Genomic DNA, 27,813 nt, shown 5'->3' with positions numbered 1-27,813 from the left:
TTTACAACCGCATGGACTGTAGCCTGCCAGGCTCCTCAGTGCTGCACACACATCTACTGATAAGGTAAACACCCCCAAAACAAACAAACAAATGAACAGTCAGTACAGCTAAACCTCATAAGAAATGTTTCCCATTAAGAGTAGCCTAAGAGAAAGGAAATACATGCATATGTACAATTTGTAGATTGAGAAGGAGGAACTTTCTAAGTTTTCTATGCTCTCTGTTAAGTAGGAGGTAAAAACAACTGGTGAGTCGTAGGGGGAGACAGTAGGGTTGAAGATTTATGGAGAGTAGCTAGCTGCCTTGCACTTTTCGACTGAAATTAAAATATAAATCAGATTCTGAATTCTGAGCACTGCTGCCTTAAAACAGAGTCATGTGATTTCATGTAAACTGTAGACCAAAATTTCACGCATTCTTATAACTTAAAAAGTGTTCAGTAAAAAGAATCAGAAGGATCAGTAAAAAGAAATGAATGCCTTGAATAGAGTTTGAAAAAAGCATCATACCAATCTAAAACCTTTAGGTACTGAATGTACCAGTTTTACTATTAAGTAAAAGTCAGTTATATCCATAGATGTGAAAGCAAAATCTTGAAGAGGTATCTGTACACCCATGTTTTAGCAGTGTTATCACAACAGCTAAAAAGTGGAAGCAACCCAAACTTCCACCAGGTGACAAATGGATAAGCAAATTGTGGTAATGTATATAATAGAGTATTACTCACCCTTAAAAACAAGAGGAAATTTTGACACAAGCTACAATATGGATGACCCTTGAGGACCTAAACGGTGAGTGAAATAAACCAGTCAGAAAAAGACAAATACTGATGTATTCCACTTATATAATGTACCTAGAATAATTAAATTTATAGAGACAGAAAATAGAAGGATGGCTGCCAGGAGTAGGGGGACAGGGGAATGAATAGTTATTGTTTAACAGGTATAGGATTTCAGTTTTACAGGATGAAAAGGGTTCTAGGGATGAACTATGGTGACAGTCGCACAATATGAATATACTTAATACCACTGATATACTTAAAAATGGGTGAGACAGTAAACTGTTGTGTTTTTGTTGTGTTGTTCAGTCACTAAGACATGTCCAACTCTGCAAACCCCATGAACTGCAGCACAACAGGCTTCCCTGTCTTTTACTATCTCCCTGAGTTTGCTCAAAATTATGTACGTTGAGTCAGTGATGCCATCCAAACACCTTATCATCTGTCACCCCCTTCTCCTCTTGCCCTCAGATCTTTCCCAGCATCAGGGTCTTTTCCAATGAGTCGGTTCTTCGCAATAGGTGGCCAAAGTATCAGAGCTTCAGCTTCAGCATCAGTCCTTCCAGCGAATATTCAGGGTTGATTTCCTTTAGGATTGACTGGTTTGATCTCCCTGCTGTTCAAGGGACTCTCAAGAACCTTCTGTAGCACCACAGTTTGACAGCATCAGTTCTTTGGTGCTCAGCGTTCTTTACGGTCCAACCCCTACATCCATTTATGACTACTGGAAAAACCATAGCTTTGACTATACGGATGTTTGTCAGCCAAGTGGTGATATGTATTTTACCACAATAAAAAACTGGCGGGGGGGGGGGAGTCAGTTATTTTAATATGTATTAAAGTCAAAGTTGCTCAGTCGTGTCCTACTCTTCATGTCCCCATGAACTATACAGTCCATGGAATTTTCCAGGCCAGAATACTGGAGGGGATAGCCTTTCCCTTCTCCAGGGGATTTTCCCAACCCAGGGATCGAACCCAGGTCTCCCACATTCCAGGAGGATCCTTTACCAGTTGAACCACAAGGGAACCCCATGTATTAAAGGGCAGCATAAATAACATAGTTATTTTAAAAGAAAAAAAAATTTCTTTAGAGAATGATGTAAATAAAACAAATTTATACCAGGTGTCATATATTTATTTATATCAGAGCACAACAGACACTAAAGGTTTCAGATACTGACTTAGAGAAGGGGGCTTAAAAAAACAAACACCTAGTTTAGAAAAACTAATATTTACAAACACCAGAAACAATGAAAACAGCAGCAAAGAACACAACGGTACTACAACCAGAAAGATGTAGCATGGCTACAGGAGTAACTAAAACAGTCAAGTACCTAAACTTTATTTAAGGCTGCAAACTGGAAAACGGTAAAAATCTAGGGAGAGAGTCTCTTCTGGTGGTCCAGGCTTAAGAATCTGCCTTCTAATGCAGGGGATGCGGATTAAATCCCTTTTCTGGGAAATAAGATCCCACATGTCACAGAGCAACTAAGTCTGTGTGCAACACAACTAAGGAGAAGCTTCTGCACTGAGATCAGCAAAGTGAAAAAAGAATCTAGGGGTGACCATCGGAGAAGGCACTGGCACCCCACTCCAGTACTCTTGCCTGGAAAATCCCATGGATGGAGGAGCCTGGTAGGCTGCAGTCCATGGGGTCGCTAAGGGTCAGACACGACTGAGCGACTTCACTTTCACTTTTCACTTTCACACATTGGAGAAGGAAATGGCAACCCACTCCAGTGTTCTTGCCTGGAGAATCCCAGGGACGGGGGAGCCTGGTGGGCTTCCGTCTATGGGGTCACGCAGAGTCGGACACGACTGAAGTGACTAAGCAGCAGCAGCAGCAGCAGGGATGACCATAACAGAAGACATAAGAAATAAGAAAGATTCTGGTAAGAACAAGAACACCTGAAGAAAAATAGAATCCAAAAAGTTCAGCAGAGAGAGAATACTATCCTGCAGTTAGGCTCTAAACAAAATGCAACACAAGCACAGTAAATTATATCCATATAGATGAAATTTGAAAAGATGACAATGATGGACATTTCAGACAGACTATATATTTCAGTTTATATAGGAAGTTATCTGAATAACTCAGAGAATAACAACTGAGAGACCAATTACAAACAGTTCAAAATTTAAGGAAACAAACTCACGGAAAGGCCAAAGATTAAAATAACAATCAGCGACTTTTAAAAACCAGTATTAGGAAGGCCATTTTGGGAAAAAATGGAAATGAAAATGAGTTTTAAGAAAAGGGCCAGGACTTCCCTAGTGGTCCGACGGATAAGAATCTTCCTGTCAATGTAGGGGACACATTCAATCCCTTAAGAAAATTCCACATGATGCCTCAAGGCAACGAGGCCCCTGGGCCACGACCATTGAGACTGCTCTCTAGAGCCCACAAGCCACAACTACTGAGCCTGCACACTCTGGAGCTCGTACTTTGCAACAAGAAGTCATCGTTATGAAAAGTTCTCACACCACAACTAGAGAAAGTCTGTGCGACAATGGAGACCCAGCACAGCCAAAAATAAGAAAATGCCTTTCCAATTTCAAGATAATAGGACTGAAAAATATCTCAGAAAAAAGACCAAAACGAGAAATTCAGGAAAACAGAAGAAAAACTTTAAATCAGTAGGTCCATCATAAATTGAACAAAAAAAATCACCCTAAGGACTGGACTGCAATAACGCTTCTCAAAAAGATTAGTCCTACCCCCTAAGGGGGTGTTTGGAAACATCTGGGGACATTTCTAGTTGTCCTCAAAACTAGTGGGTTATTTTGGCATTTAGTTCCTGGGAGCCAGAGTGCTCAACCCCTCACAACCCAATACAGCCCAACACAAAAATGGTACTACCTAAATGCCCATGAGAAATATTGGACTATGGAGAAAAAGAATTCTCTCAATGCCTGACACGGTATGTATTTTCATAAAATTTATCACCACCAGTACAAACAAAAGATACCTAGAAAAATTCAAATAACACATACAAGAAAAAAAAGGATCAAGAATTTGAACAGACTTCTCTGGTGGTCCAGTGGCTTAGACTCCTCACTCCCAATGCACAGGGCCCAGGATCCATCCCTGGTCAGGAAACTAGATCCCATGTGATGCATCTAAGAGTTCACATGCTGCAACTAAAGATTCCATGTGCCCCAACTAAAGATCACTCATGCCACAATGGAGGCTGAAGCTCTGTCACAACTAAGACCTGGAGCCACCAAGTAAATGAATGCTTTCAAAAAAAGCAAGCAAAAGAACAACCAGAATCTGAACAGCATCGGACTCTTCAAAAGCTATACTGAGGGTGGGATGATTTGAGAGAATGACACTGAAACATGTATGTCGTCATATTCGAAATGAATCAGCAGTTCAGGGTCAATGCATGTTACAGGATACTCGGGGCTGGTGTGTGGGGATGACCCAGAAGGAGGATAAAGGGAGGAGGGAGGTGAGAGGGGGGTTCAGGAGGGGGAACTCATGTACACCTGGGGCGAATTCATGTCAATGTATGGCAAAACCAACCAATATAATATTGTAAAATAAAAATAAATAAATAAAAATATATAAAAAAAAAAAACAAAAGCTATACTGAAAGTTCAAAGGCAAGAGAAATGTCTTCGAAATGTTGATGGAAACTTACTTCCAGTCAAACTACCAATCAAGTATGAAAATAATACAGATTTTTTTTCTTTAAAAAGATAAAAGTCCCTAAAATTTACCTTCTGTGCAACTTTTCTCAAGAAACAACCAGATAACATATTTCAGCCAAATAAAGGACTAAATAAGCCAAACAGGAGGCAGAAAGGGAGCCAATATAAAAAGGTGCGGGGGAGGGGTGGGAAGGGTGGTGGTGGTGGTGGTGCTGCTGCAGGGGATTCCCCTTTATGAAGATGACAGAAGTTTCAGAATAGTAACTATACACCAAGTCCAGATCAGAGCAAGGAGAATGACAGTTCTGAAGTAAGTTCTCCCCACTCCAATTCCTACACAAAAAGAGGCAGAACAGACAATGTGATGTGCTGGAGTCTGAAAACCCTGACAGATTAGTAAAACCTTTTAGAAAAATAGCAATAGGTACATAGGAAACTAAGCAAATTTAAAAAAAGGTGGCGGGGGGGGCAATAACTCCAAGAAAAACAAAAATTTTACAGAAAAGAAACAGGACTCATAGTACACTTTTTGATCCACAAATTACACATAAATTATTATACTTGACTCATTATTTGTATGGTCATAATAACATAAAAGTTAATGATTTAACTAACTTTATTACCTATATTGAAATATGGTAAAAGGAGATGTGAGAAGTGTGATAAACCCTCACAGGACATACAGGGTTAGGTCCTTTATCCATGGACTCAGGCATCCACTGGGGGTCTTGGAATATACCTTCTGCTGATAAAAGGGGACTACTGCAGAGAAAAAATTCTGAAAAGATATACACCCAAAAGCAGTGCTGTTCCTAGAAAAATAACATTACCAAAAAAGTCACTATATTTGACATTTCTGCAGCCTTACTTTCATATTACTTTAACAATAACTAAGAATTAAAACCTAATGTAAAAAATTTACGAAATAAATAAAAGCAACTAAGTCCAACCACACAACAAAAATTCAAAACGTCACAGAATAAGATCTTCATGAATAAATAATGGTATTTGTTAAGCTTTTAAAGAAATCAATCAAAAAAGAAAATGGGGAAAAGATAACTCATTATAAGTACCCAGTTCAACTTGCTGTTTTATGATAAAGTACAGAGAATGAGATGGATGGATGGCATCACCAACTCGATGAACATGAGTTTGAGTGAACTCCGGGAGTTGGTGATGGACAGGGAGGCCTGGCGTGCTGTGATTCATGGGGTGGCAAAGAGTTGGACGCGACTGAACTGAACTGATCCTTCAACAGTGTCTGTATCTCCCTCTCTTGCTCTCCTCTCTTTATACATATGCATAAAGAAACAATTCATTTCTGAAATATTTGTTTCAATAAAATAAAATACCTACCTTATAATGTTTGCTGGGTCTTTTTTTTTTTTTAATAAGGAAAACAGAAAAGTTGCCAATAATCCTACGACCCAAAGATCACAAAGGTTATTTTAAAACATTTGTACTGCGTTGTTCAATATATTTTTTAACATAGCTGATTTCACACGGAACACGGACCTTTGCTTTTTAGCTTATCATAAGCACTGTCTAGTCATTAAACATTCTTCATAAAAATCATTCACTATTTTTGAGAGAAAATAGTAACCCACACTCCCATGCATTAATCCCAAGTACAGATTCATTTTAACTGAAGTTGTGATCTCTCTTACACTCTATTTCCCACAAGGGGGAGACAGAACTTTTTAAAAATACCTTATAATAAAAAGTATTTTGAATACCTTATAATAAAAAACAAAGTCTGGTTTCATTTCAATATTAAATGAGAAGATAAGGGAAGAGTAGTTATTTACTACTGGTGTTATCTCTATCTGGTGGGCTTTTTTCCCTATTACGTACTACAAAAATTACAATTCAGTTTCCCATATCTAACAACTTAAGTGGAATGTCCTCAGCAACTTCACTCATTTAACAAATATTTGGCAAACACCTATTATGAGGCTTCCCTGGTGGCTCAGTGGTAAAGAATCCCTCTGCAATGCAGAAGACACAGGTTCAATCCCTGGGTCTGGAAGATCCCCTGGAGAAGGAAACGGCAACCCCCTTAGATTGAGCATTCCTGTCTGGGAAATCCCATGAACAGAGGAGCCTGATGGGTTATAGTCCATGGTGTTGCAAGAGTTAGACACAACTTAGCAACGAAACCACAACCACTACCACCATTATGTGCCAGACCCTTTACTGTCACATTAGGTATACATGAGTTTTCTAAAAAAAGATAGAGCTCTCCTTTCAAAAAGTTTACCATCAATCTTAAAGAGGGAGGGAGTATTTTTAGAATTACAAGTTACAGTAAATATTAAGAACAAAATGACTTGGGTATGGTGATATACGCAAAGTATAAAGATGTGTAATTATATACTTTTTAGAATCTCAACTGCACCCCACCTTCTCTTTTTTAATATAAACTTATGAAAGTCTGGTCTACCTTTTAAAACTCTGGGGAAAAAAAAAAATAAAACTCTGGGGAAAAAACCAACAAAGGTTAATGTAGGCCACTCTGAAATAGTTTTATTGTCTGAGGCAACCGTTGGTGGCATATTATCACACCCATCCATTGTTTCTCTATCACTGTGTTTATTCCTCTTCTCATCCACCCACCCCCTTTTTTCCTGTTTCATCTTTCTTTGTTTTGTCTTTCTCACTCTTTATTTCCTCAGGACTTCAGTAACAGCTTAAATAGAACTGGTTAATTAATGGCTTTCACAGCTAAAACATTTGTGATCCCTACGCTGGAATCAAGATTGCTGGGAGAAATATCAATAACCTCAGATATGCAGATGACACCACCCTTACGGCAGAAAGTGAAGAGGAACTCAAAAGCCTCTTGATGAAAGTGAAAAGAGGAGAGTGAAAAGGTTGGCTTGAAGCTCAACATTCAGAAAACTAAGATCATGGCATCTGGTCCCATCACTTCATGGGAAATAGATGGGAAAACAGTGGAAACAGTGTCAGACTATTTTTTGGGGCTCCAAAATCACTGTGGGTGCAGACTGCAGCCATGAAATTAAAAGACGCTTACTCCTTGGAAGGAAAGTTATGACCAACCTAGATAGCATATTAAAAAGCAGAGACATTACTTTGCCAACAAAGGTCCGTCTAGTCAAGGCTATAGTTTTTCCAGTGGTCATGTATGGATGGTGAGAGTTGGACTGCGAAGAAAGCTGATCGCCGAAGAATTGATGCTTTTGAACTGTGGTGCTGGAGAAGACTCTTGAGAGTCCCTTGGACTGCAAGGAGATCCAAGCAGTCCATTCTAAAGGAGATCAATCCTGGATGTTCATTGGAAGGACTGATGCTGAAGCTGAAACTGCAATACTTTGGCCACCTCATGCGACAAGTTGACTCACTGGAAAAGACTCTGATGCTGGGAAGGATTGGGGGCGGGAAGAGAAGGGGACGACAGAGAATGAGATGGCTGGATGGCATCACCGACTCGATGGGCATGAGTTTGAGTGAACTCTGGGAGTTGGTGACGGACAGGGAGGCCTGGCGTGCTGTGATTCATGGGGTCGCAAAGAGTCGGACACGACTGAGCGACTGAACTGAACTTAAAATTCAGACTTAAATGCAAGCCATGAAACAACAAAGCATCATACAAAATTTAGTTTAAATATTACAAAACAAAAAAGCAATATAATAGAGTTTATTTTGAGGCAGAAGGCTGGTTGCTCACACATTTAAGGACACAGTGCTGGGACTTCCCTGGTGGCCTGGGGGACGGGGCTCAATCCTCCGTCAAGGAACTAGATCCCACACGACGCAACTAAGACCCAGCATAGCCAAATAAATAAATACTAAAAAGAAAAAAAGATACAAATGTTTTCTGAAACTTCAACACAACCATTCAACAATAGTGGGGAAGTTAAATTAACTATGGCATGTACATGAAGTAGACTACTATGCAGCTGTTACTAAAACAAACAAACAAAAAAATCGAAATGTTCTCCCCTAACAGACTTCAAATTCCAGGAAATGTTAAATGAAAATGCAAAGTGAAAAATAGGTACATAGTTTATGTACTGTTGTATCAGAAAGAGAAGGAAATCAGTATACCTATTTGTTTACATCTATCTGACACAGAAACTGGAGGCGGGACTTCCTTGGTGGGCTGGCGGTTAAGAATTTGCCTGCCAATGCAGGAGACACGAGTTCGATTCCTGATCTAGGAAAATTCCATATGCTGTGAAGCAACTAAGCCTTTTCAACACGATGACTGAGTCCACCATCCAAAGCCCACAAGCTGCAAATACTGAGACCAGGAGCAGCAACTACTGAAGTCCACGTGCCTAGAACCTGTGCTCTGCAACCAGAGAAGCCACTGCAATAAGAAGTTTTCGAACCACAATGGAGTAGCCCCCACTCACCACAACTAGAGAAAGCCCTCGCAGCAATAAAGACCCAGCACAGCCAAAAATAAGTAAATAAATAAAAATATTTTTTAAAAGAAAAAATACACTGGAAGGATACCTATAGTACTAATGAAAGTGGTTACTAATGCAGAACTTAGGGTGGACAGGCTCATGGTATGTACAAGATTTAATTTTGAACCATGTATTAACTATTCAAAAAATAAAGAGTCTGAAAACGTTTTAAAAACTTTTACAAAGTCTATCTAAAGATGATCCAAAATTTCACTACACATTTATAATTGCTCAGTTACATACAACCTTTTAAATCTTGTGACACTGAGCCTATTCATTTAGACATTTGTTCACAACTCTTTACTACTGAGGTAATCCCAGAATTACCTTAAGATGGCAAACATATTGGTCAAAAGCAACTCAGCAGCACCTGGATTCATTACCTGTTTACTGTTTTATGTTGAACAAGTCATTTAAACTCTTGCCCATGTTTCCTTCTAAAACAGAAATACTTGTTACCTATGATTTAGGGAGGGCATAAAAATTAAAATGATTCCCAACGTACAGAAAACACCTTAAATGTTAACAGGTGTGGGACTTCCTGGTGGTCTGTGGCTAAGACTCCATCCTCCCAGTGCAGAGAGCCCAAGTTCTATCTCTGGTCAGGGAACTAGACTCCACATGCTGAAACTAAGAGTTTGCACCCACAACCCACAACGAAGACTTGGTGTAGCCAAATATAAATAAATAATTTAAAAAACATTAACGGGTGTTATTCTTAAACAGTTCTTTTTATGCACACATACTGCTTTCATCTATGTAAATCAAACACCACAGTGTCTCAAATGAATCCAACAAAAATTTGCAGCATACTCAAAATCCAGTAAGTTCTTGTTAACAAGTAGTTTCAATGTACTTGAAAGCAGGAAGTGAAAACAAAAAAAAAAAAGAAAAGTACAACAATGTAAACATACACAGTGCAAGCCACTGTGAGTGCAGAGAAGGGGTGATATATTGCTCGCTTAACCTATCGGTAGAACGGATAACAATCTTAAAGGGAAAGAGGTTAGAGAACTGGGTTCTACCAAAATCCTTAAGTGACTTTTATCATGCACGTTCCCAGATCTGGCTGAGTATCAGAAGCACCAGCTATACACTTTAAAAACACAGATTCCACCTCCAGACTACTGAATCACAATGACCAGAGAATGACTGTGAGAATCTGTATCATGATTATTAACTAGGTATTGGAAACACCACAGATCTTACTCACTTACAATCAGAGACTACTATTTTATCTTCAGATAAATTTAATCACTGCCTTTGGTAGCTTCACTGGAAGGACAAGTAAAGGGAAGGTGATATTATAATTACGCGTTCCTTTAAATTATGTCATTAAAGCACCTTTTAAGATAAATATGTGTTATGAGTAATGACTACCACTTACTGAACAATTACTCATAAATGACTGGAAACAATGCCCAACACCATTCCATCCCATGAATGTCAAGAGGAGATACAGACAATTCAATTTTTAAAAAGGCAAAAGCTCTGAAAAGATACCTCACCAAAGATGACATACAGATGGCAAATTAGGTGCTCAACACCGTGTGTTGTTAGGGGAGTTTGAAATTAAAACAAGGTATCCCTACACACCTATTAGAATAGCTAAAATTCAAAATACTGACATCAGATGCTGACGAAACATGGAGCAACAAAAGCTGTCCGTCAGTGATGGCGGATAGACAAATCAGGGACAGCCACTTTGGAAAGCCGTTTGGCAGCTTCTTAAAAAACTAAACATACTCTTACCATACACTGGAGCAATCAAGCTGCTTGCTATATATCTAAATTACGAGTAAATGTCAATGTGCAATTACTCATAATTGCCAAAACTTAGAAGCAACGAAGATGTCCTTCAATGAGGTGAGGAGACAAATAATCTGTGGTACAAATGTACAATGAAATATTAATTCAGCACTAAAAAGATCAGGCCACAAAAAAAACAATTAAGGAGGAACCTTAAATGCACACCATCAAGTCAAAGAAGTCCATGTGAAAAAACTACATACTGTATGATTCTGACTATTTGATCTTTTGGAAAAAGCAAAACTATGGAAGACAGTTAAAAAGAGCACTAGTTGTGAGTTCCCTGGCAGTTCAGTGGTTGACGCTCCACACTTCTACTTCAGGGGGGCACAGGTTTGATCCCTGGTTGGGGAACTGGGATCCCACATGCTGTGCAGTGCAACCAAAACCAAACAACAATAAAAAGAGCAGTATTTGTCACACATTTGGGTTAGGGAGGAAGGAAGAGGTTGAGCGTAGGGGATTTTTAGGGCAGTGAAAAATCACTATTTACCATAAAAATGGATGCAAGTGATTATATATTTGTCAAATCCCAAAGAATACACAGGACAGAAAGTGAATCCTAATGTAAATTACGGACTTTAGTTAATAATGTTGGGTCAGCATCAGTTCATCAAATTTAACAAATGTACCACACCAGTAGAGCTTCTAATGTTAGGGGAGGTTTTGATGGGCAAGGTGTTATATGGAAACTGTACTTTCAGCTACATTTTCTATAAAGCCAAAATTGCCCTAAAAACTAAAGTCTAAACAAACAAATTCTAAACAACTAAACAAAATTGATCTAAAAACTAAACCATGAGAAAGAAAACAAACTTCCAAAAAAATAAATAAAAGGCATTAAAAAAATTTTTTTAATAAGACAAATATATTTCAAAGTTGAAAAAAAAGTAACAGAGGCCCTGGAATCCTCCTGCATTGCTGGTGGGAAAGTAAAATGAAGCAGTCACACTGGAAAACATTTTGGCAGATTCCTCAAAAACGTTGAACATAACCTAGCAATTCCATTCCTAGGTATATAATAGGATGATTGAAAACATACATTCACACCAAAACTTGTGCATATCTGTCAGTAAAAAGTGTAACAGAAACACTCAAATATCTACCAACTGACAGACAAAATGTAGTATATCCACACAATATTATCCAGCCATAATAAGAAAGTACTGTACTGTTATCTGCTACACATGGTTGAACCTTGAAAACATTTCCTTAAGTGAAAGAATCTATTCACAAGCTATATACTGTGTGATTCCTTTTATATACAATGTCCAGAATAGGCAAATCCTTTAGATATAAAAATCACTCTTACAGAGACAGAAATTAGTGACTGCCAAGGGAAAGGGGGAATTGGGACTAATTGCTGATGCTAAACTGGGTTCATTTGCATGTGATAAAAATGTTTTGAGTTTACAGAGTGATGATGAGGACACAACATAATCATATATGAAAAACAACAGAAATGTAGTCAATCTTCTGTATCTACAGGTTCTGCATCCATAGTAGATTCAACCAACTGTGCATGGAATACAGTCAGAAAAAAAAAAAACTTCAGAAAGTTCCCAAAATCAAAACTTAAATTTGCAACTGCAGGCAACTATTTACATTGTATTTACAACTACTTACATTGTATTAGGTATTATAAGTAATTTAGAAATAATTTAAAGTATACGAAGAATATGGAAATACACTATTTTTTATAAAGGATTTCAGAATCCAGAGATAGAGGGGCAAGGTGGGTGGGGGAGTCCTGGAACCAATCACTTCACAGATACTGAGGGACAAGTGTGAATTATATCGCAGTTTCGTTTTTTAAGAACTTAGGGTGGCCCTAATGGATCAATGTTCCCAAGTTACTTAACAACAAGAGCTAACATCAGGAAAGATGTTTCGTGCTTTCAGACAGAAGACCTCATCACCACCTGTGAAGTACTCTCATCCTCCACCACCACCCCAAAGAAGAAGAAAATAAGCCAGTTTGGATCAAGCCCCTATATCCAACTAACTAAATTACAGGGGAAAACAAACAGGACAATGGAATGTGTTAAACTGTTATTAGGGAAGCATGCAGCAAAACACAGACTCTGGGAATCTTTACAGGACCAAAGACTGATTTCTTCAACAGAAAGTAGCAAGGAAAAGGAAGAAAGATGGAGGGGGTGGTTCCAATCACAATGTGTTATTTGGATCCTGATTCAACAGCAGGTATTTGATAATATTAAGAAATTACTCATTTTTCTTAATTTGGTGATGCAACTGCAACAATTCTCTTTTTAAAGTCCTTATCTTTTAGATACATACTGAAATATGTATGATGAAATTGCATGTTTCTGGGGTTTGCTTCGAAATAATCTGGGATAGGGTAGTGGACAGAAGTATAAGTAAAATAAGACTAGTCATGAGTTGTTACTGAGTGATGAGTGACAAGTTTATGGGTGGTCACAGATAACTATACATATGTTTTTTCTTATTTATTTTTCACTGTGCTGGGTCTTCATTGCTTTGCTCTGGCTTTCTCCAGTGGTGAACGGGGGCACCTCTTCGTTGCAGAGCTTCTGGGCTTCTCATTGCAGTGGTTTCTCTTGTTCCAGAGCACGGGCTCTAAAAGCGAAGGCTTCAGTAGTTGTGGTGCACAGGCTCAATTGCTCTGCAGCACGGCTGAATCTTCCCAGACCAGGGATTGAACCCACGTTCGCTGCATTGGCAGGCAGAGTCTTATCCACTGCACCACTAGGGAAGTCCTGATAACTATGTTATTTTTGAATTTGTTTAAAACTCTCCATCATCTTTAAAAATTAAAGCAAGAGTATATATAATACAATTATACTTACAATATAAAGAATAAACTCTTAAGAGAGAAGCATATATGGAGGAAAAGTGCTAGATTTCTCCGAGAAATCACACAGGAGGAACAACCTGAACTAAACCAATGGTAATAAAGGAATTATAAGCACGGATTAAATCAGGGTTATTTCCTCAGGTCAGCAGCTAGGCTTCAAAGATATTAAAAGCCAAAAAAAAATTTTTTTTTAACTAGAAAAAGTTCCAAAGCTTTCAGTCTATATGCAAAGGAGACTATTTCCAAAAAATTAACAATCACTAAATTAAAATACATGTATTAGGCTATTGAGACTATCTATATTAGATAGTCCCTTGAATTACTAAAGTTCACACGTCCAATGAAGATCTTTCCTGCTTCAGAACTTCTTCTAATGCTGTTGCTTTCCTCTGAAATACCTATGGTTAGGTACTCATACCTGAGATCTAAAAGAATCCATATCCCCATAGAGGCTTCACAAAAATTAAATGAGTTATGGGTACATCATACGAAATGCTGGACTGGATGACACAAGCTGGAATCAAGATTGCTGGGAGAAATATCAACAACCTCAGATATGCAGATGATACCACTTTAAAGGCAGAAAGTGAAGAACTAAAGAGTCTCTTGATGAAAGTGAAAAAGGAGAGTGAAAAAGTTGGCTTAAAACTCAACATTCAAAAAATGAAGATCATGGCATCTGGTCATATCAGTTCAGTTCAGTCGCTCAGTCGTGTCCGACTCTCCGCGACCCCATGAATCACAGCACGCCAGGCCTCCCTGTCCATCACCAACTTCCGGAGTTCACTCAAACTCATGTCCATCGAGTCGGTGATGCCATCCAGCCATCTCATTCTCCGTCGTCCCCTTCTCCTCCCGCCCCCAACCTTTCCCAGCATCAGAGTCTTTTCCAGTGAGTCAACTCGTCGCATGAGGTGGCCAAAGTATTGCAGTTTCAGCTTTAGCATCAGTCCCTCCAATGAACATCCAGGATTGATCTCCTCTAGAATGGACTGGTTGGATCTCCTTGCAGTATAAGGGACTCTCAAGAGTCTTCTCCAACACCACAGTTCAAAAGCATCGATTCTTCGGCGATCAGCCTTCTTCACAGTCCAACTCTCACATCCATACATGACCATGGGAAAAACCATTGCCTTGACTAGACGGACCTTGGTTGGCAAAGTAATGTCTCTGCTTTTTAATATACTATCAAGGTTGGTCATAACTTTCCTTCCAAGGAGCAAGCGTCTTTTAATTTCATGGCTGCAATCAGCATCTGCAGTGATTTTGGAGCCCAAAAAAACGAAGTCTGACACTGTTTCCACTGTTTTTCCATCTATTTCCCATGAAGTGACGGGACCAGATGCCATGATCTTTGTTTTCTGAATGTTGAGCTTCAAGCCAACCTTTTCACTCTCCTCTTTCAATTTCATCAAGAGGCTTTTGAGTTCCTCTTCACTTTCTGCCATAAGGGTAGTGTCATCTGCATATCTGAGGTTATTGATATTTCTCCCGGCAATCTTGATTCCAGCTTGTGCTTCTTCCAGCCCAGCGTTCCTCATGATGTACTCTGCATATAAGTTAAATAAGCAAGGTGACAATATACAACCTTGACGTACACCTTTTCCTATTTGGAACCAGTCTGTTGTTCCATGTCCAGTTCTAACAGTTGCTTCCTGACCTGCATACAGGTTTCTCAAGAGGCAGGTCAGGTGGTCTGGGATTCCCATCTCTTTCAGAATGTTCCACAGTTTATTGTGATCGACACAGTCAAAGGCTTTGGCATAGTCAATAAAGCAGAAATAGATGTTTTTCTGAAACTCTCTTGCTTTCTCCATGATCCAGCGGATGTTGGCAATTTGATCTCTGGTGCCTCTGCCTTTTCTAAAACCTGCTTGAACATCTGGGAGTTCACGGTTTATATACTGCTGAAGCCTGGCTTGGAGAATTTTGAGCATGACTTTACTAGCGTGTGAGATGAGTGCAATTGTGCGGTAGTTTGAGCATTCTCTGGTCATATCACTTCATGGCAAATAGATGGGGGAAAAGTGGAAACAGTGACAAATTTCGTATTACTGGGCTTCAAAATCATTGTGGACAGTGACTGCAGTTACAAAATTAAGACGCTTGCTCCTTGGAAGAAAAGCTATGACAAACCTAGACTGTGTATTAAAAAGCAGAGAGCTCCCGGCGGCGCAGACGTGAGAGACGCCCGGCTCCCGGCGCAGCCGACCACGTGCAGAATCGTGGCTGAGAGGAGCTGCCCCACGCCCAGGGTTGGGGCGGTGGCTGAGAGGAGCTGTACCACGTCCAGGAGGCGGTGGCTGCTTGGGCACCGGAGGGCCGAGAGGAGCTGATCCACATTCAAAGCAGGAGGGGCGGCCTTGAGGAGATACCCCTCGTCCAAGGTAGGGTACAGCGGCTGCGCCTTGCTGGAGCGGCTGGGAAGGGATACTCCACGACCAGGTGGAATATAGGAATCCAGTGTTCTGGGGAGGAAGGAACAAGACGGCGAGACCACTTTCTTCCCCACAAATTCATCAAAAGAACATTTGAACGTGGAGTAAAGTCCACAAAACAACTTCTGAATACTGGCAGAGGACATCAGGCTCCCAGAAAAGGAGCCCATTGTCTTCTAAAGGAGAGAGAAGAAATCCAGCTCCACCCACCAGAACACTGACACATGCTTCCCTAACCAGGGAACCCGGACAAGTCACCCGTCCAACCCCACACACAGCGAAGAAACTACATAATAAAGAGAACTCCACAAACTGCAAGAAGAGGGAAAGGCCACCCCAAGCAAAGCACTATAAGCAAGATGAAGAGGCAGAGAAATACCCAGCAAGTAAAGGAACAAGATAATTGTCCACCAACACAAACAAAAGAAGAAGATATAGAGAATCTACCTGATAAAGAATTTCGAATTTTGATGGTGAAAATGATTCAAAATCTTGAAAGTAAAATGGAGTTACAGATAAATAACCTGGAGAAAAGGATTGAGAAGATGGAAGAAAGATTTAATAAGGACTTAGAAGAAATAAAAAAGAGTCAATATACAATGAATAATGCAATAGATGAGATCAGAAACACTCTGGAGGGAACAAACAGTAGAATAACAGAGGCAGAAGACAGGATAAGCGAACTAGAAGATAGAATTGTAGAAATAAATGAAACAGAGAGGAAAAAAGAAAAACGAATTAAAAGAAATGAGGACAATATTAGAGACCTCTGGGACAATGTTAAACGCTCCAACATTCGAATCATAGGAGTCCCAGAAGAAGAAGACAAAAAGAAAGACCATGAGAGAATACTTGAGGAGATAATAGTTGAAAACTTCCCTAAAATAGGGAAAGAAATAATCACCCAAGTCCAAGAAATCCAGAGAGTCCCCAACAGGATAAACCCAAGGCGAAATACTCCAAGACACATATTAATCAAATTAACAAAGATCAAACACAAAGAACAAATATTAAAAGCAGCAAGGGAAAAGCAGCAAATAACACTCAAGGGGATTCCCATAAGGATAACAGCTGATCTTTCAACAGAAACTCTTCAGACCAGAAGGGAGTGGCAAGATATACTTAAAGTGATGAAAGAAAATAACCTACAGCCCAGATTACTATACCCAGCAAGGATCTCATTCAAATATGAAGGAGAAATCAAAAGCTTTACAGACAAGCAAAAGCTGAGGGAATTCAGCATCACCAAACCAGCTCTCCAACAAATGCTAAAGGATCTTCTATAGACAGGATACACAGAAAGAGTGTATAAACTTGAACCCAAAGCAATAAAGAAAATGGCTACGGGATCGTACTTTTCAATAATTACCTTAAACGTAAATGGGTTGAATGCCCCAACCAAAAGACAAAGGCTGGCTGAATGGATACAAAAACAAAACCCCCATATATGTTGTCTACAAGAGACCCACCTCAAAACGAGGGATGCATACAGACTGAAAGTGAAGGGCTGGAAAAAGATAGTCCATGCAAATAGAGACCAAAAGAAAGCAGGAGTAGCAACACTCATATCAGATAAAATAGACTTTAAAACAAAGGCTGTGAAACGAGACAAAGAATGAAACTACATAATGATCAAAGGATCAATCCAAGAAGAAGATATAACAATTATAAATATTTATGCACCTAACATAGGAGCACTGCAATATGTAAGACAATTACTAACAAGTATGAAAGCGGAAATTAACAATAACACAATAATAGTGGGAGATTTTAACACCCCACTTACATCTATGGATAGATCAACTAAACAGAAAATTAACAAGGAAACACAATCTTTAAATGATATAATAGAACAGTTAGACCTAATAGATATCTATAGGACATTTCACCCCAAAACAATGAATTTCACCTTCTTCTCAAGCGCACACGGAACCTTTTCCAGGATAGATCACATCCTGGGACATAAATCTAGCCTAGGTAAATTCAAAAAAATTGAAATCATTGCAAGCATCTTTTCTGACCACAATGCAGTAAGATTAGATCTCAATTACAGGAGAATAACTATTAAAAGTGCCAACATATGGAGACTGAACAATACGCTGCTGAATAATGAACAAATCATAGAAGAAATCAAAAGAGAAATTAAAATATGCATAGAAATGAATGAAAATGAAAACACAACAACCCAAAACCTCTGGGACACTGTAAAAGCAGTGCTAAGGGGGAAGTTCATAGCAATACAGGCACACCTCAAGAAACAAGAAAAAAGTCAACTAAATAACCTAACTCTACATCTAAAGCAACTAGAAAAGGAAGAAATGAAGAACCCCAGGGTCAGTAGAAGGAAAGAAATCATAAAAATTAGGGCAGAGATAAATGCAAAAGAAACAAAAGAGACCATAGCAAAAATCAACAAAGCCAAAAGCTGGTTCTTTGAGAAGGTGAATAAAATTGACAAACCACTAGCCAGACTCATCAAGAAACAAAGGGAGAAGAACCAAATCAATAAAATTAGAAATGAAAATGGAGAGATCACAACTGACAACACAGAAATACAAAGGATTATTAGAGAATACTATCAGCAATTATATGGCAATAAAATGAATAACCTGGAAGAAATGGACAAATTCCTAGAAAAGTACAACTTTCCAAAACTGAACCAGGAAGAAATAGAAAATCTGAACAAACCCATCACAAGCACGGAAATTGAAACTGTAATCAAAAATCTCCCAGCAAACAAAAGCCCAGGTCCAGACGGCTTCACAGCTGAATTCTACCAAAAATTTAGAGAAGAACTAACACCTATTCTACTCAAACTCTTCCAGAAAATAGCTGAGGAAGGGAAACTTCCAAACTCATTCTATGAGGCCACCATCACCCTAATCCCAAAACCTGGTAAAGACCCCACAAAAAAAGAAAACTATAGGCCAATATCACTGATGAACATAGATGCAAAAATCCTTAACAAAATTCTAGCAATCAGAATCCAACAACACATTAAGAAGATCATACATCATGACCAAGTGGGCTTTATCCCAGGAATGCAAGGATTCTTCAATATCCGCAAATCAATCAACGTAATACACCACATTAACAAACTGAAAAATAAAAATCATATGATTATCTCAATAGATGCAGAGAAAGCCTTCGACAAAATTCAACATCCATTTTTGATAAAAACCCTCCAGAAAGTGGGAATTGAAGGGACATACCTCAACATAATAAAAGCTATATATGACAAACCCACAGCAAACATTATCCTTAATGGTGAAAAACTGAAAGCATTTCCCCTAAAGTCAGGAACAAGACAAGGGTGCCCACTCTCACCACTACTCTTCAACATAGTTCTGGAAGTTTTGGCCACAGCAGTCAGAGCAGAAAAAGACATAAAAGGAATACAAATTGGAAAAGAAGAAGTAAAGCTTTCACTGTTCGCTGATGACATGATCCTCTACACAGAAAACCCTAAAGACTCTACCAGAAAACTACTAGAGCTAATCAATGATTACAGTAAAGTTGCAGGATATAAAATCAACACACAGAAATCCCTTGCATTCCTATACACTAATAATGAGAAAATAGAAAGAGAAATTAAGGAAACTATTCCATTCACTGTTGCAACGAAAACAATTAAATACTTAGGAATATATCTACCTAAGGAAACAAAAGACTTGTACATAGAAAACTATAAAACACTAGTGAAAGTAATCAAAGAGGACACGAATAGATGGAGAAATATACCGTGTTCGTGGATTGGAAGAATAAATATTGTAAAAATGAGTATACTACCCAAAGTAATTTATACATTCAATGCAATCCCTATCAAGTTACCAACAATATTTTTCACAGAACTAGAACAAATAATCTCACAATTTGTATGGAAATACAAAAAACCTCGAATAGCCAAAGAAATTTTGAGGAAGAAGAATGGAACTGGGGGAATTAACCTGCCGGACTTCAGGCTCTATTACAAAGCCACAGTCATCAAGACAGTATGGTACTGGCATAAAGACAGAAATATAGATCAATGGAACAAAATAGAAAGCCCAGAGATAAACCCACGCTCCTATGGACACCTTATCTTCGACAAAGGAGGCAAGAATATAAAATGGAGAAAAGACAGTCTCTTTAACAAGTGGTGCTGGGAAAACTGGTCAGCCACTTGTAAAAGAATGAAACTAGAACACTTCCTAACACCATACACCAAAATAAACTCAAAATGGATTAAAGATCTAAATGTAAGACCAGAAACTATAAAACTCCTAGAGGAGAACGTAGGCAAAACACTCTCCGACATAAATCATAGCAGGATCCTCCAAGATCCACCTCCCAGAATATTGGAAATAAAAGCAAAAATAAACAAATGGGACCTAATTAAAATCAAAAGCTTCTGCACAGCAAAGGAAACTCTAAGCAAGGTGAAAAGACAGCCTTCAGAATGGGAGAAAATAATAGCAAATGAAGCAACTGATAAAGGATTAATCTCCAAATTATACAAGCAGCTCCTGCAGCTTAATTCCAGAAAACTAAGTGACCCAATCAAAAAATGGGCCAAAGAACTAAACAGACATTTCTCCAAAGAAGACATAAAGATGGCTAACAAACACATGGAAAAATGCTCAACATCCCTCATCATCAGAGAAATGCAAATCAAAACCACAATGAGATACCATTTCACACCAGTCAGAATGGCTGCTATCCAAAAGTCTACATGCAATAAATGCTGGAGAGGGTGTGGAGAGAAGGGAACCCTCTTACACTGTTGGTGGGAATGCAAACTAGTACAGCCACTATGGAGAACAGTGTAGAGATTCCTCAGAAAACTGGAAATAGAACTGCCATATGATCCAGCGATCGCACTCCTGGGCATACACACCGAGGAAACCAGAATTGAAAGAGACACATGTACTCCAATGTTCATCGCAGCACTGTTTATAATAGCCAGGACATGGAAGCAACCTAGATGTCCATCTGCAGATGAATGGATAAGAAAGCTTTGGTACATATACACAATGGAGTATTTCTCAGCCATCAAAAAGAATGCATTTGAATCAGTTTTAATGAGGTGGATGAAATTGGAGCCAATTATACAGAGTGAAGTAAGCCAGAAAGAAGAACATCAATACTGTATATTAACGCATATATATGGAATTTAGAAAAATGGTAACCTGAACCCTGTATAAGAGACTGCAAAAGAGACATAGGCATTTAGAACGGTCTTTGGGACTCTGTGGGAGAGGGTGAGGGTGGAGTGATTGGGGAGAGTGGAATTGTAGCATGTATATTGTCATGGGTGACCAGTCCAGGTTCGACGCATGGATTTTCCTCTGTTCATTTCTTTGCATTTGTGCTTTTTTAATAAAAATACTTTTAACTGAATAAAGAAAAAAAATAAAAATAAAAAATAAAAAGCAGAGATATCATTCTGCCAACAAAAGTCCATAAAGTGAAAGCTATGGTTTTTCCAGTAGTCATGTATGGATGTGAGAATTGGACCATAAAGAAGGCTGAGCACTGAAGAATTGATGCTTTCCAACTGTGGTGCCGGAGAAAACTTGAAAGTCCCTTGGACAGCAAGTAGATCAAACCAGTCAATCCTAAAGGAAATCAACCCTGAATATTCACTGTAAGGACTAATGCTGAAGCTCCGATACTTCAGCCACCTGACACAAAAAGCTGACTCACTGGAAAAAACCCTGATACTGGGAAAGATTGAGGGCAAGAGGAAAAGCGGGTAACAGGATGAAATGGCTGGATGGCATCACTGACTCAATGGACATGAGTTTGAGCAAACCCTGGGAGATAGTGAAGGACATGGAAGCCTGGCGTGCTGCAGTTCATGGGGTTGCAAAGAGTCGGACTTTTGCACTTAGTGACTGAACGACAAACAACAAAGTATGTATTAACTTAAAATAATTCTTGGCATATAAAAACTGCTCAATAATTGCTTAGTGAAAGCTCACTACCTACAAAGGTTTCACATTACTATTTTCTCAACATCCTGTTAATTTCTGACATCACATTTTATTATATCTAGAGTACAATCTCCAACAGCAGCAAGTTCCTTGCTTCATACATCATTATATACCCAATACATAGCACAAAGTAACACTCAAATATATTCACTGAATAATCATACTAGAATCAATAAACCCAAAGACTCAACATTTTTAGAAGAACCTACTGATCTCTTTAGCATCTACCAATGGGAAGGATGATAATAAACATTAACAAAAACAGGGAATAAAGCAGAATGATCAAGTTAAGTGTGCCTCGGTAGGGGGAAGAGGCAGGTATTTGAGATGTAATAAATAATGGATGTATTGAATATGAAGCAGAAAATTTAAACAGAAAGTTAGAAATATTTCTGAGATATCTGAAAGATACAGTAGTGACTAGCAACATGGCTTCCAGAGGCAGCCTGCCTAGGTTTAAATTCCAGCTCTGCTACTCTTAGATTACTTAACCTCTGGGCCCAATCAATAGCCTAGCATCAAACTAAACAAAATAACAACAACAAAAGAAACCAACTGGGCCAAACTCATTGGGTTTTTAGGATTTAAGGACTAAATACTGAAGCACTGGAATAACACTTAGCAAAAACAAGCAAGCAAACAACAACAACAAAAAACCCCACTGTGTATTTCAGAATTTACAGAAAAAATAAAAAAGAAATAGAAACCCAGGTCAATAACTGAAACTAAAGTAGAAGAAACATATGAAGAAAGATGATAAGTAGATCAAAAGGGAATTAAGGGATTACAGAGTAGAGGCCAAAGAAAAGGATTTTAAGGAAGAACTGTCAACAGCACAAAGTGCTGGTTAAGTACTTTATAATCTGCAAGAAAGCAGCAAGATTTGGCAATTTGAAGGTCAACCACCAACAGAAAAAAATGTCCTATTAAGCTCAGTTAGGAGTAATGAGACAATAGAGCAAAAAGATTAAACAGGATGAAAAAGTAAGTGGAGAAAACAATTATATATTAATGGTCCCCAGACTTTTTATTTCCAAGACCGAAAAAACAGGGAGACTATGACATAAGATTATGGACTCTTAATTCTACCAAATAATTTTTTTTTTACTGTCACCTCATTTGAAATAGAAAAACTGCATAACAGCAAGACTTTATGAAGGCTAAAACTCTCAATAAAAGGAGTACTTCAATGAGAAATCTCTATATTGTTATTTTTTTGTAATTTCATAGTAGATTCACAAAAATTTTGTAATAAAAAAGGAACAGGATTTGCAAATCATTATTCTAGACTATCCAAAGGAAACTCTGACTCAATATAGATTACTATATTGGAAACTACTATAGAGGAAACTCAGTAATAGATTAAGTGAGAAACACTGCCCCCAATTCAAAAGGAAGAAACCACGTTATGCCTGAGAAAAACATCTATTAATTTAAGATCTTTAAGTGGCAATATCTGTCTAGATATGACAAATCTGTATGCCAGAGTATGCAAACACAAACGCTAAAAGTTTACATTTTCTGGAGAATTAGTAATTTTAGAATACAAACTCCAGGACTATATTTTCTACCTATCACTTGTGTCATAACTAGACCTACCCATGTCATGGGGGCTCAATAAAACTCTTTTGAAACATACTGAAGTGGTGGGGTATGTTGTTGTTCACTTGCTAAGTCACATGTGACTCTTTGCAACCCCACGGACAGGTTCCCACTAGGCTCCTCTGTCCATGGGATTTCCCAGGCAAGAATACTGGAGTAGGTTGCTATTTCCTTCTCCAGATGATCTTCCCCACCCAGGGACTGAACCCACGTCTCTACAATAAATTAAGTCAGATTCTATTTCTACAAAAAATACCAAGACAATAATAGCGGTTTCAAGAGTGGTGAGAAGACCAAAGGCTCTGGATTCAGATGAACCCAGGTTCAAATCTGAGCTGCAATGCTTATAGCTGGCAAACAGTTACTTACATTGTTGAAGTGTGTCTCCTTATCTGTAAAACAGGAATGATATGGACCTCATCAATTAAAAATTCTGATGAAAGGGCAGTTCCATTCTACACAATGCGAACTAAATCTTACAAATAGTCCATTTTTTTCAAGTCCTATGCCAATTCAATCCAAATCTCTGGAAGATGAAACAGAGGCCTGCATATTAGGGGGGTTGGGGCGGGAATTACCAGTGATTATCAGTAGCACTCTCACTTAGAAATCACTGTCCTGGAGCCTTATTAACATAACAAAGTTTTTACCTGAGTCCCAGCTACCTTCTATGGGGTCGCACAGAGTTGGACATGACTGAAGTGACTTAGCAGCAGCAGGTAAGGCACTCTCATGAAAATAAAAGTGTTTTAAGACATTCTTTGGTTTATTTTTTTTTCTGACATTCTTTGGTTTAATTCCAATCTTCTAAGAAGGAGCTTTACCCAAAATTCCTTTTACAGAAAAGAGAACCATCCTGCGAAGTTTTGGTTTAAAAACCTTTCCAAAGCCAGGAAAAACAAAATCCACATTGAAATTTTACATCAAAAAGAGGTATATCTTAGCCTCTTTGTAGTCATTATTGAATAGTTTTAGTACTAAACACTTTAAGTAATGTACAGATGAACAGTATACTCAGGGCTGTATACCAAATGATATGCAAGTTATCTTACTTCTATGTTATCTTTCTTAAAATTAAGTCTAAGTTTACAGTTTAAATCTACTCATGCTTCACGTAAACTCTCCCAATACATTTTTCATACATTTTAAAATGTACATCTCACAAGCATTCTTACTAAAGCCTTTAGACATGTAAACCAAATTCAATATTCTAAATTAACTAAGTAGCCCAATAGAACATTATAGAGAAATATATAGAACAAAAACACACAATCATGAACATTTTGTTCCAAAAGAATCAGTGTGATATAATAACAATTCCTAGGGGGAAAAATGTGAGAGTTGGACTGTGAAGAAAGCTGAGTGCCGAAGAATTGATGCTTTTGAACTGTGGTGTTGGAGAAGACTCTTGAGAGTCCCTTGGACTGCAAGGAGATCCAACCAGTCCATTCTAAAGGAGATCAATCCTAGGTGTTCATTGGAAGGACTGATGCTAAAGCTGAAACTCCAATACTTTGGCCACCTCATGCGACGAGCTGACTCACTGGAAAAAGAGTCTGATGCTGGGAAGGATTGGGGGCAGGAGGAGAAGGGGACGACAGAGAATGAGATGGCTGGATGGCATCACGGACTTGATGGACATGAGTTTGAGTGAACTCCGGGAGTTGGTGAGGGACAGGGAGGCCTTGCGTGCTGTGATTCATGGGGTCGCAAAGAGTCGGACACGACTGAGCGACTGAACTGAACTGAGGGGGAAAAAACAAAATCAAGAGTCTAGACAAACACCGTAGAACTTCTTCAAAGTAAGTAAACAAAAAGTTTTAAATGGCTATGTCCGAACTAATGTGCCAAAAGTAGATAGACTGAAAGCAAGCAAGCAAAACGAATTTTCCTTAAAAGACTTCTGTCAAGAGGAGAATTAGAAGGCAAACCAAAAGCTAAGGTAAACAATATAGATCTCAAGTTGCATAGATTTTACTAATTCAGACACAAGACATTTTGTGAAGCTTACCAATGACTAAAATGCATTTACTAACTTAAAAAGTGTTTAAATTAAAGCTTTTCCATAACAGTAAAAAGGTTATAAACACTGTATTAGGGATTGGTGAAGTATTATTTAGTGAGCCTAGGCTTCAATGCATTTGTAAATGCAGTTTTCAAAAATAAATGCCTCACACTGAATATTAAGTTTGCACATGGTGTAACTGAAAGTTGTTCATCAACAGAACTCTGTATGTCCCAGATATTTTAAAGCATAGCACACACAAAAGAAACACGTTATATTTTTAAAAGCCCAATAGTATATCAAAGCACTAAAACACTGACTTGCCAACCCGATAAAGTGAATTCACTTTTTGATAAAGTGTCAAAATATACGCTTTTTTACTTTTTAAAAGTTTGACTTTCCCCACTTTGTAAGACAAAAAGTCGACTGGTTCAATATCAAACTGAAGATGTATGTATTTGAGGACAACGCTTTTAAGCTAATCCAATCTTCTTTCAACACTACATTTCCCTAATCATTCACCCCAGACATATATGACATGTATATCAGTAAACAGTACCACATACACTCTAAATATACAGCAGTCTGAAGAACAGGTGCAGCACTATTTAGATGCATGCTTTTTTCCTTCTAAGCCTAAATTTGCCTTGGAAAGTGATTTTAAAATAAACACAAACATGCGAAAGAGTTGAACAATCCTTTTAAAAAGATGTGGCTCTTCTGAAATCCAAGACATAAGTCCTAAACTATCAACATCTTCCAAAAGTTAGGTGAACCAATATCTCAAAAGTTTCACCTTAAGACCGAGTCAGGCTCAATTATGAAGGTTCCTAAGGATATTTAACTCAGCTTCCCCTGAGCGAGCTGGTAATATGAAACAAATACATTTTACTCCAAGCTAACATTAAATCTTTTCTCAATCGTTTCCTGAAGACGGCACAAATAGTCTGGTTTGGCTTTTTGTGTGTAAAGACGGGAATGGAGGAGGGGAAGGGTACTCTAAAAGAAAAAGTCAGTACAGAGCAGCATTGATGAGTCAGTCACTAAGGACGAACTCAAAGGGAATCGAAGTGAATAAGGCAGCATCCCAGGTAAAAAGGTACTTAAAAGTTGGCGGCAGGAAATGAAAACTTCACAGGTCAGCCGCAAGCCATTGTGCGCGGCAGCAGCCCTGGAAAAGAAGCGTGGCTGTCAAAGAGTAAGGGCTCCCAACTCCGGGCGAGGGGGGCAGTCACGCCAAATCGGAAACAGGGGGGTGATCCGGGAAAAGGTGGTAAAGTCCCCAACCCAGTCCCTCTCCTCGGGCTCTCCATCTTAAGAGGCACAAACAGGAGCCAGCGCAGTGCCCGACAGCCCCACGCCGGACTCTCCCACAGAGAGGAACTCGGCCCCAAACCCCGGAGGCCCGCGCAGAACGCCTCCGGAGGAGCCCCCGCAGACGCCATACCAAAAGCCAAAATGGCTGCCCCAAGGAAGCCCGCACCGCGCAGCCAGTGAGGTCTGGGCATCAAGCTTCTGCGGGAAAGGGGGAGGGGGGTTCTAGGAAGAGCGTCTCCAGGACCGTCGCCCCCCGAGCCGCACAGGTAGGTTCCTCTCGGTCTCCCAAGGCCTCGAGTTCCGAGTGAGGGGCGTCCCGGCCCCACCCCCCCACCCCCGGCCGGGAACCCCGCCGCCGCAGCCGTCCCGCAGCCCGACCCCAGCGAGGTACCTGCAGTTCGGCCCGCTCCACCTCCCAGTGCGCCCGCTCCATCTCGAACCGAGCCCACTCGTGCTGGATGTAGTGCAGGATCCCTGGGATAGTGTACTGCTGCGGCCGGGACAGCTCGGGGCCTGCGGCGGGAGCCGCTCCCTCGGCGGCCGGAGGACCCCCGCCGCCCGCCTCTCCGTTCCCCCCTGGCGAAAGGCTCATGTTCCCCCCGGGTCCTTGCTGCTGCCGTGGAGGGGCCGCCATCGCCGGGCCGCCACCGCCGCCTCCGGCGAGCTCGTCCATTGTGTGTGGGGCCCCGGCCGGGGCGCAGGGCGAGACGCCGACGGCTGGGGGAAGGGCCGGAGAGGGTGGCCCCGCGCTAGCGGCGGGGCGGAGGCCGGCAGAGAGAGGGGCAGGGAGGGGGTCGTTGCTGTGTGCCTGCCGTGGGTCAGAGCAGGGAGCTGCCGGCCGCCGCCATTACAGTCCCTCCTCCATCTGCCCGTCTCACTCACTCACTTTAGGGGAAGGGGGGGCCGCGGCGGGAGTGGGAAGCGGGGGCAGGGTTGAGAAGGGGATAGACGTA

General features: G+C 39.7%; 2 protein-coding genes across 6 annotated transcripts in view; one reads left to right on the top strand and one right to left on the bottom strand.

Moving 5' to 3' along the window:
* The window catches only part of STRN3 (striatin 3), a 112,651-nt gene extending 84,909 nt beyond the window's left edge, over window positions 1-27,742 (bottom strand). The window contains exon 1 of one of the 4 annotated variants that reach the window (XM_055418210.2): window positions 27,252-27,742. In XM_055418210.2, coding sequence (XP_055274185.1) covers window positions 27,252-27,533 — 282 coding nt within the window. In that variant the 5' untranslated portion in view covers window positions 27,534-27,742. The remainder of the gene's footprint in view (window positions 1-27,251) is intronic. The other 3 variants (XM_055418211.2, XM_055418212.2, XM_055418213.2) reach the window with 3 other exon arrangements.
* Window positions 26,604-27,813, top strand: part of AP4S1 (adaptor related protein complex 4 subunit sigma 1) — a 45,872-nt gene continuing 44,662 nt past the window's right edge. Inside the window, exon 1 of one of the 2 annotated variants that reach the window (XM_088829506.1) lies at window positions 26,604-26,741. The gene's annotated coding sequence lies outside the window, so the exon portion shown is untranslated. Of the gene's footprint in view, window positions 26,742-26,989; window positions 27,127-27,813 lie in introns of those variants that run through there. The other variant, XM_055418219.2, reaches the window with a different exon arrangement.

This window comes from Moschus berezovskii, chromosome 21, assembly GCF_049115385.1.
Source record: "Moschus berezovskii isolate FMDL1 chromosome 21, NW_MosBer_1.0, whole genome shotgun sequence".
Taxonomy (NCBI): domain Eukaryota; kingdom Metazoa; phylum Chordata; class Mammalia; order Artiodactyla; family Moschidae; genus Moschus; species Moschus berezovskii.
The sequence above is the reverse complement of the archived record's forward strand: the minus strand, read 5'-3'. Positions and strand labels throughout refer to the sequence as shown.